The sequence below is a fragment of the Lepidochelys kempii genome, chromosome 6 (genome assembly GCF_965140265.1).
Source record: "Lepidochelys kempii isolate rLepKem1 chromosome 6, rLepKem1.hap2, whole genome shotgun sequence".
In the NCBI taxonomy this organism is placed as follows: Eukaryota; Metazoa; Chordata; order Testudines; family Cheloniidae; genus Lepidochelys; species Lepidochelys kempii.
The window spans coordinates 51746390-51756389 of record NC_133261.1 but is presented as its reverse complement, the minus strand read 5'-3'; the positions used below and the strand labels follow the sequence as shown (position 1 = coordinate 51756389).

Below are 10000 nucleotides of genomic sequence, written 5' to 3'. Positions count from 1 at the left end.
GGAGGAAAAATAGCCTTACTAGCAAATCAGGCCCATAAAAGACTCTGTGCAAGATGCCGTAGGGATAACATTAGCACCCGAAGAAGCTGGCAGTAGCCTAGCCTCCCGCTGCCCACCTGCAGAATTTCATGCTCAGGCCCCCTCTTATCGCCCAGCTAATCATTGCCACCGCTGAGCTCTGGGGATTGAGCAGCTAGTCTACACTGGCAACTAAAAACCCACCTCCGCGGGGGGCCTAGCTCCCAGCACCGGGGCGCTGTTTACTGTGGCGCATTACAGCGTAGAAACTTGCAGCGCTCCCCGGCGTGTATTTCCGCAGCGCTGTAAATTGTCCGCGGAGACAAGCCCCACCCATCCGCAGCCAGCTGGCGCCTTTCCGCACCGCGGAGACGAAGGCGACGGGAAAAGGGTGGGGGCCTGCCTTGCCGGGAGCCGCCCCTCGTCAGCAGACCTACTGGCTTTCCCTTCAGCTCGGCCGGGAGCGGAGGCTATTGGGCTGCTGCGTCACCCCCTGGAAGAGCGCTCGGCGGGCCCGTGCTGACAGCCGGTGAGCAGGGGAAGGCGGGCGGGGGGCCGCTTGCCCGCGGGGCGTCTGCTGCGGGGGACAGAGGACGTGGCTTGCTGTCAGGCGAGGGCTCTTGAATTATAACCGCTTGGGGCAGAGGCCGCGTTTCCCTCCCGGGCCGCGCGGTGCCCAGCGACCCTCCGCCTGCGTAAGCCCTGCGGTGGCAGACACGTAGGGGAAGGAGGGAAAAGTGTGCAGTGCGCTGGTCACAGCCGCCTCTTTCCCGCCCGCAGGGTACGCGCCTTCGAGGGATCCTCGGGCGCTTCTGCAACAGGCGTGGGTCAACGTTCAGGGTCTGACGGGCGAGAAAGGAAACCGCGGGGCCTAGGCTGCAGAACTTATTTCCACCCCCCCGAAAGGCTGCCTCAAGGGCTGGCTCCTTTAACGGCAGGAATCACGCAGTGCCCGAGGCAGGCAAACTTTCCAGCTGTTACTTTGTGTCTGGCAATCGCATGCAACCCTCCTGGATGGCGAGAGGGGCGGGGTTGTGATGATTCTTAAATAGGAATTCTGTGGTGAGCCATGACTTGGCACCCAGGACGGTAGCCTCTCTTGTTGTTTATAATATATTTGCTAAAAGAAAAGGAGGACTTGTGGCACCTTAGAGACTAACCAATTTATTTGAGCATAAGCTCACACAGACACCCATTTTTATACATTTTATATACATTTTATACACCATTTTTATACACACAGACACCCATTTTTTCATGGTTTGTGTGTATAAGAAGATCTTCTGTACTTTCCACAGTATGCATCCGATGAAGTGAGCTGTAGCTCACGAAAGCTCATGCTCAAATAAATTGGTTAGTCTCTAAGGTGCCACAAGTCCTCCTTTTCTTTTTGCGGATACAGACTAACACGGCTGTTACTCTGAAATATATTTGCTGTACTTGGCCGCTATAAGGTTTATAAAACTGCCCCCCCCCCCAGTTCTGCCCCAACAGTAATGATGTATTAGCAGCCTCAGGCATTGTGCCTAGGCCTCCTAGTTAAGTAGTGGGCACAAAGCAGCTGAAAGAGGGAGGGCTGCAAACAGTATTCTGTTTTCCCCTCTAGTGTGTTGCAGCACAGCGGAAGAACAAGAAATGTTAAGTCAGCTCTAAAAGCCTGTGCTAGGTGGCTTGAGAGCGGAAAGCTAGCAGAACACGTAAATGCATGTCAGGTGATCAAAGTGCAGCGACGATAGACGATACCAGTCAGACTTGTACAGGGCAAGATTCTTCCACACTTAGAATGCTCTGGAGTTTCTTGCTCTCAGGATAGTCCCATTAAAATTAATCACAGTCGCTTGAGCAGATAATTATGGAATCAAGCCCACAGAGCTGTATACCAGCTCATCCTGCCCACCATGTATAAAGTTTGAAGACATGTAGGGCATGTCAAGTGACTTTAGGCTTATTTTTATTTTGCCATATCCTAAACCAATATAAAGTCCAGGAAACTTCAGAAGATATGTGTTTGAAAAGAGGGAGTTGTGTGAAGAGAGAGCCAGTTCATACTGATAGTTGTGTCGAATTGGCCAAAGAACATTAAACCAGGGCAGCTGTGAATGCCATTCAAATCTGAGGCTTCTGAAAGCCAGGAATCTTTTGCTGTTGACTGTCAATTGCTTAAATATGTCTGACTTTCCCATTGCATATGCCTGGATGTATTGAGTCCTTGTGTGACTCTCTTGATTCAGGGGAATTCACCAGGGATGAATTTAGACGGTTGGTTTGTTTTTTACTGAACCAACCCTTCAGAGACTTATGAAATGACACTGGCAGAATTGTTCAATTCATATTTCTGTTTTGTATTTGGGCTAATGCTGAATGATGTATCTAGCTGCAACAAAGAAGGATATTAAACAGCATCTTAACTAAAGTTAGTTGATGCTAAAATTAGCAGCTCCCAACAACTTGCATTCAAAAGTTTTAATGGAGTTGATTCCAGACCACAGGCATTAATTTTTAATAGATCTTGGTAAAATTTCACAGGACTGGAAGAAGGCCAGTGTTGTGCCAATATTTTGTTTTCCATTTAAAAAATAACTCAAGCTAATTACAGGCTGGTAAGTCTTATATTGAGCCCAGGTAAAATAATAGAAGGGCTTATATTGAACTGTGCCAATAAGGAATTAGAGGTTTCAGAGTAACAGCCGTGTTAGTCTGTATTCGCAAAAAGAAAAGGAGTACTTGTGGCACCTTAGAGACTAACCAATTTATTTGAGCATAAGCTTTCGTGAGTTACAGCTCACTTCATCGGATGCATCCGATGAGGTGAGCTGTAGCTCTCGAAAGCTTATGCTCAAATAAATTGGTTAGTCGCTAAGATGCCAGAAGTACTCCTTTTCTTTTTAATAAGGAATTAGAGGACAAAAATATAAGTAATGCCAATCAGCATGGTTTCATGGAAAATGTCTTGTGAAAGAATCACATTTTTTGACCAGATTGAATGTGGTTGATAAAGGTAACTGAGGTTTTTTGCTTGGATTTCTGTAAGGCATTTGACTTGTGTGACACCGATTTTTAAAAAATAACATTATACAAAATTAACAGCCTTTTTTTTTTTTTTAAAAAAAAGATCCATTTAAATTGAGCTAACTGATAGCAGACACACAATGTTAGTGGGTGGAAAGTAACAACAGTTGGTCTCGGAGAGCCTGCCATTTGGATCACTCAGTAAACTGGGCACAATCGAACATGTTTGAAGTATTGCCAAGTGAGACGTCATATGTGTAGGGATAAAGAATGTAGGCCATACTTAAAAGATGGGGGACTATCCCACAAAGCCGTGATTCTGTGAAAAGAACTCAGGAATCATTGTAGATGACTAAGTGACTGTGAGGTCCCAATGTGATGCAGTGGGCGGAAGGGTTAACCAAGTTCTCTCTTTACACATCCAAGGATTATCAAGCAAGAATAGGGAGATAGCATCTCTATATAGGACATGGGTGAGACCATTACTGGGTGACTGCATCTAGTTCTGCTCTCCACACTTCAAGAAGAGCATTGAAAAATTAGAGAGATCAGAGAAGAACTAGAAAAAATGAGTTCTGGAAAACACATCTTACAATGAGAGTCTTCAGAAATTCAATCTGTTTATCTCATCAAAGAGAAGGTTAAGTTTTGACTTTATCATAGTCTGCAAGTTTCTACACAAGGAGACGATATGAAGGGGCTCCTTAATGTAGCAGACAAAAAGTCTAACAAAATCCAATGACAAGAAATCTGAAGTGGAAAAAATTCAAAATGACACAACTTCTTAAATGAGTCCTCAACCACTGGAATGAATTACTAAGGGAAGTGGTCATTTGGATTCCTTAAATGCAGATGCTGTAGTTTAACTACAAGTTACTGGACTTGACAACAGAGCCAGCAGTTCCCCTTTTGGTGCACCACATTCTGGGGAGGTGTACCACAGAACAAGGAGTGCTGATGGCTAGCTGGTGTGGGAGGAGATGGTTCTGCTTCAGCTTTGAGTCCTCCACCCCCTCTCCCTTTCCTCTAAGCAGTAGAGAGAGGCAAGTTAGGAAGAATAATTATCTCCACTACACTAATTACTGGGTAAAATTCTGTAGCTTGTGTTATGCACTAGCTGATCAAAATGGCCCATTCTGTCCTTAGAGGATCCGTCATCTTTTCATAGACTTTAATGTGACATTACGAAGGCGAAAGTGATAGAAGTCCAAAGGCTACTGCTGTATAAATACTGCTGTTCTTAGTGTATAAGAACTTGGAGGTCTGCTGGCAGGCAGGAATGTGCTGCAAGTCTTTTATTTTTGATTTCAGTGCCTCACAAAGGACAGAGAAGTCAGTAAAATGTGGCCTGTCCCATAGCAACAGAATGATCTGTGTTCATTTCCTAGTTACCTGCTGTATGCCAGTTGTCAAATAAAATAATATGTAGGAAGTAAAGCTCCTTAGTAACTGTTTGTTAACCCCAAAAACATCCCTCCCCTGAGTGGTAGAGATTGTCCCCATTTTACAGTTGGGGAAGCTGAGACACAGAGTAGTTAAGTGATGTCCAATACAAAAGTAAAGGGAATCAATGTTGAAGGTTAAGTTAATAAAGCAGAACCCAAGAAGGGATGGAAATGGATAAAGTGTGTTTGAGTGTATTAAAGGGAAAAAGAAAAAACAAAAGCAGAGCGCCGCAGACTGGCCCCCAAAGGATGCTCAGGGAGGCAGCCAGGCCTACTACAGTAGGATATGGCTCTTGTGTAGTAGCTAACTTTCTAGTTACTATATTTTACTGTTTAAGTGCCTTATTGCTGCCTCACAACTGAGTGATGGCAAACATGCTGCCCTTGAGGACCACTGCTGTTTCTATCTTTTCATTATTTTTATTCCTTCTCCATTCTTCAGCCTCCTTTCCCTTCTGCAACTTCCAGTCTTCCCCTGTGAGCTTTGCGCCTATCCACTTGCACTTCTGCTAAAATGATCAGCAGTGAAATACTTTAAGTATCAATGTTAACTAACATCATTAGGCTTTAGAATTCAGTGAAATGAATGGAGATGGAAAACTTGCCATTACAGGCTGCCTGCAGTCCTTGGTAGACTTAATTGCTTTGGTTTGCACTTGGTTCACATTTTGAATGTTTTCTTCACAGCCTGATAGCAAGTGTAAAAAATCAGGAATGGAGGGGGGGGAGGAATAGGGTCCTATGTAAGATACCCCTAATATCAGGACAGTCCCTATAAAATCAGAACATCTGGTCATCCTAGGATAAACTAACTTTTTATTAGTGAGAGCTGGGATTCTGTAGAATCTGTATCTGTCATGGGGGGCCACATAATTAGAACAAACATTCAGGATCCTTGACAATACTATCATAGGTATTTTGTATAGCCCACATCACTGTAATATCCAATGCCTCGCACACATTATTGAATTTATTTCCCCAACATCTCAGTGAGGTATGGGAGCATCACTGTCTCCACTTTGGCACCTTGGTCCCCTCTCGAATCTCCAAGTCCTATTGCTGTTATAACGGATGGTTTTGTAAATCTTTTCCTGACATTAAATATTTCGAGCTAAGGAGTTTAGTCCTAACTCATGATTGTTCTCTTGCTTCCAGATATGGGAAGAAACATGAATCGGAACAAAACAAACCATGTCCTGCTCACTGTCTTCATTATTATGGCTGTGTTTTGCAGTTCTGGTAGGTATCCTGGAGTGCCTACATTAAAGGGAAAATTATGAGCCTAGCATCAGACCCAAGTAGCTCTGCTGCTGCTGTGCAAATATGCAGGTATAGATGGTCCTGAGGAAAGTCCCTGCCAACTGCTGCAACTCGGGCTGTTTGGAGCAGGAAGCAGTACAGTTATGTAAATCTATCTCCCTGGACTCTTGTGGATGCATTAGGAGCTGAGTTTGACTTCGCCTGTGGGGATCAGAATCAGAATACTAAAGCATTAGGTGGTTTGACCTAAAAGTTGCAGTACTTAAACCAGATTATCATGAGGTTATGGTTCAGGGATTTATAACTGTTTTGACCTAACAATAATCTTGAAAAGTTACTTATTTCAGAACATCAAATGTACAAGAAGAAAGTTTATTACTTAGTAACTGGCTTCTCTCTCTCTCTCAGGATATATGCTGAAGTGTTATGACTGTCCACTTACTGCTGTGCCATGTAAGACCAATATTACCTGCAGAAATGGCTTAGATTCTTGCCTATGGCTTAAAACTGGTATGTTTACGATCCCAAATGTTGTAGACTTAAAATAAATATAGTAAATCTATATTCATTCAATTTTAATTATTCCAATGTAATCAAATAGGTTTTATTTCCACAGTCTGTATGAATGTCCATCTGAAGTACTCTTACTGAAGTCCTTGTTGGCGCCTTCAGCTTTATGTAGGATTGTGTGCATTAATACAGTTTGAACTGTTACAACTATGGATGTTCCAACACAACTGTGGGGACATAGTTTTATAGTTTAAAAAGAGATCCTATTGTGCAGTTAGGCAGCCAACAAACTGCTCTGTTGCCTGACTGGTGGGTGTGTGGGGAAACTTGTAAAAGGAGGAAATCGCACTGCCAGCTGGGAGGCCAACAGTCTCCAGTTCACTGACTTAGGGTTGGGGTATATGTTGCTTCTTTATGCCATGACTGAGAAGTACGCAGCACTTTCATTTTCAGTACAGTCCAATTTGGAAACTGAATTTAGGCTTCTACTCTATGACTGCCAGCATTGTCCCCTGCTTTGCATTCCAGGTAGAGATGAGTGCAAACCAGCATTCCAGGAACTAGGACCTAAATTTCATAGCTGATCCCATTTGGCCAGGTTGGGCACTGGTGCTGGTTTTATATTGTAATATATAAGAGCCGTTTGCCTGCAGATTGCAGTGCTTGGGATGAGAAATGAGCCAGAGCTACAAAACTCAGGGAAGTGTGTGTGTGTGTGTGTGTGTGTGTGTGTTAGTTATGGCCATCTATTGAAATGAGTCCAGCTGTGAAATTCAGATTCTTATATAAGTTCTGATTTGGATTCAGCTCTACCTGCTATGTCCCAAACAGCTCACAAGAGCATTCTATTATAACAAAAACCAAGGTGGGGAAATCCCTGTGACTATCTAATGTATCTTTGAATACCCTTGTGAAACGGTTTTCTCTACAGGGAAGCTAGTAATTTTGCATAACTTTTTAATTTTTTTTTTTAAAGGTGAAAAGACACTGTCTCATTGCTATACATATTCCAACTGCAACATGAACCAAATTAAAGAGGATTACAAGTTTGACAGCTTTAATTTCAGATGTTGCCAAAAAGACCTGTGTAACAGGAGTCCAACCACAATGATTAGTACAGCAGGCTTCAGCATCGCTACCATAATGACCATGATCTGGATACTCGGCGCTTAAGATGGAGGGGGAAAAGGATAATTTTGTTTTCCTAAATACCTACTGATTTAGAAATCATTCATATAAACATGCTGTCTATTGTAGACAATTTTTGCGCCTAGCACAGTTGTGTTGTTTGAGAAAGCAGACTTAGAAAAAAAACAGGTTTTTTTTGGAAAAGCTATATGTTAAAATGTAGGGAAAGTACATCTACAGTGGTAGATAACTGCAGGTTCTTAACAGAAGTTATACTTCTCTGTGTTATCTGGAGTAAATTCTTTCTCTTGCTTACAGTAAGTTTCACATCTCTGATCTGATTTGAGTTTGTCCTTTACGCTCCAGTTGTGGCAATGTTATCTAGCCCTTCAAAGGTGTAAGCCACTTTTTTAAGTCAGTAAGACTATTGTTGGTATTGATCAGCAGCTTTTCCTTTATTTTCTTATGTAATTGTTTCTGCTTGAAAATATGTTTAACAAATAGACCTAACTCACCATATTAAAAGTTATGGTTGCTTTTTTGTATAACACTTATAACTGCCAAAATTGTATTTGTACTGCTTTGTCGCTAATGCATTGCATGCTTATACAGGCAATGACTCTTGACGGTCTGTTTTGTTGTAAAGCGTAGTGACTCAGAATATTTGCAGTCCCTCTCTTATTCCTGCAGAACTTCTGTAGTGTCTACTCTTCTCCTTTCTTAGAAGTACTGTAAATACACTTAGAGAAGGGGTGAAGTGAACTACCAATGTCCTTTTTTTGGATCCTTGATCTTTAATCTGTGCCATCTCGAGTTTCCTATGCTGCCCACTACCCTTCATCTTGGCTACTGTGTCTTTGAACAGATTGTAAAGGCACCATGATTTTCCTTATTGATCACAAGTTTTTTTTTTTTTCCCTTCCAAATGATTTCTACACTTAAACCATTCTGTAACTTCTGTGATCATTCAGATTCAGCAGTAATGTGTGGTGATAAAATATGAGCTGTGGCTGGTTTATTTACCCAATGGGAGAATTGTAGTGCCCTACAGAAATGTCAAGACTTGTGCAGGGGGCTTATATAAAGGAAGGGATCTTTCTCAACCCAAGGTAATACACGGGCCACCTGCACAATTTTCCTTATCAGTACCACAGTCCCTGTTACAACTTGCATACCAGTCCACAATGCTAGGTTTTTAGCCTGTAGATAAGATGATTCATAGACTTAATGACTGAAGCTATACTACATTTCCCTTCCCGAGCCCACTGTCCTGAGTAGCTAGCCAGCAGAAGCTGGGTGTTTTCCTTGTGTGCTAGGCCTCCTGCATCATTTCATTCATAAAGAGCTCTTGCTATAATGAAATGCATCATCTTGTAATACTGTTGCAAAAAAACCGAAACCAATTTTGAGTTGCATTAACAGAGGCCTAGGGTGATAGTACTGCTCTACTCCTGTTCAAGCCAGCAGGGCTTCATGTATTCACCCCAGGCTGCTGGAGGAATTAGCTGAAGAAATGTTGGCACCATGGGCAATATTTGCAAATTCATGGATGACAGGAGAGGTCCTGGAGGACTGGGGAAGGGCTAACGTGCCCATCTTTAAAGATAGGAAAAAGGAGGAGTTGGTGAACGACAGCTCCCTCAGCCTGACCTCAATACCTGGGAAGCTACCGGAGCAGTGTAGCAGATCCGTGGAGGATGAAGGGGTGATCACAAGGCGCCAGCATGCATTTACTAAGAACAAATCTAGCCAAACCAGTTTGATTTCCTTCTTTGACATAAGAAGAAAAGGAGTACTTGTGGCACCTTAGAGATGAACAAATTCACTTCACTGGATGCATTCCGATGAAGTGAGCTGTAGCTCACGAAAGCTTATGCTCAAATAAATTTGTTCGTCTCTAAGGTGCCACAAGTACTCCTTTTTGCAAATACAGACTAACATGGCTGCTACTCTGAAACCATTCTTTGACATAGTAACTGGTTTAGTGGATAGAGGGAATATGACAGACATAATATACCTTGAATTTAGCAAGGCTTTTGCCATAGTCCTATGTGACATTCTGATAAGTAAGCTGGAGAAATACAGTCTCAGTGGAGCTACTATTAAATGGATACATAATTGGTTAAACAACCACAAACAATGAGTCACTATGAATGGAAGGATGTCAGATTGGTCAGAGGTCTCAAGTGGGGTTCCACAGGGATCTGTTCTGGGTCTGGTATTATTTTCACATCTTTATTAATGACCTGGATGTAGGAATAGAGAGCATCCTGATCAAATTTGCAGATGACACAAAGCTGCGGGAGGGGGGAGGACAGGTTTGCAAACACTTTGGAGGATAGAGCTCAAATTCAAAGGAATCTTGATAAACTGGGGAACTGGACTATAGACAACCAAATGAAATTCAGTGAAGACAAATGTAAGGTGCAACATGGAGGGAAGAAAAACCAAATGCTTTTTAATGTTTTTAATGAAATAAATACTACTGGGAATTATGTGATTTTTGTGAGACTTTTAACTTCACAGATGTAGATTGGTGGACAAATGCTACTCATAAAGGGCCATTTTAGATTTGGTATTGGTGAGTAATGAGGACCTCAGAGAAGAACTGGCTGTAGAGAACAACTTTG

At 42.5% G+C, this 10000-nt stretch overlaps 1 protein-coding gene across 1 annotated transcript; it reads left to right on the top strand.

The window, feature by feature from the left end:
• The first annotated feature begins 243 nt into the window (after positions 1-243).
• On the top strand, positions 244-9865 carry CD59 (CD59 molecule (CD59 blood group)). The gene is made up of 4 exons (XM_073347902.1): positions 244-547; positions 5628-5711; positions 6141-6242; positions 7219-9865. The coding sequence occupies exons 2-4, from the start codon at positions 5630-5632 to the stop codon at positions 7413-7415; spliced, it is 381 nt and encodes a 126-aa protein (XP_073204003.1). The 5' UTR covers positions 244-547; positions 5628-5629; the 3' UTR covers positions 7416-9865.
• Positions 9866-10000: the final 135 nt, after the last annotated feature.

Excerpts from the sequence above, each read along its gene's own strand:
- CD59 (XM_073347902.1), top strand. The coding sequence starts at position 5,630 with ATGGGAAGAAACATGAATCGGAACAAAACAAACCATGTCCTGCTCACT. Across the intron at positions 5,712-6,140 it reads GGCTGTGTTTTGCAGTTCTG|GATATATGCTGAAGTGTTAT; the intron begins GTAGGTATCCTG and ends TCTCTCTCTCAG. Across the intron at positions 6,243-7,218 it reads TTGCCTATGGCTTAAAACTG|GTGAAAAGACACTGTCTCAT; the intron begins GTATGTTTACGA and ends TTTTTTTTAAAG.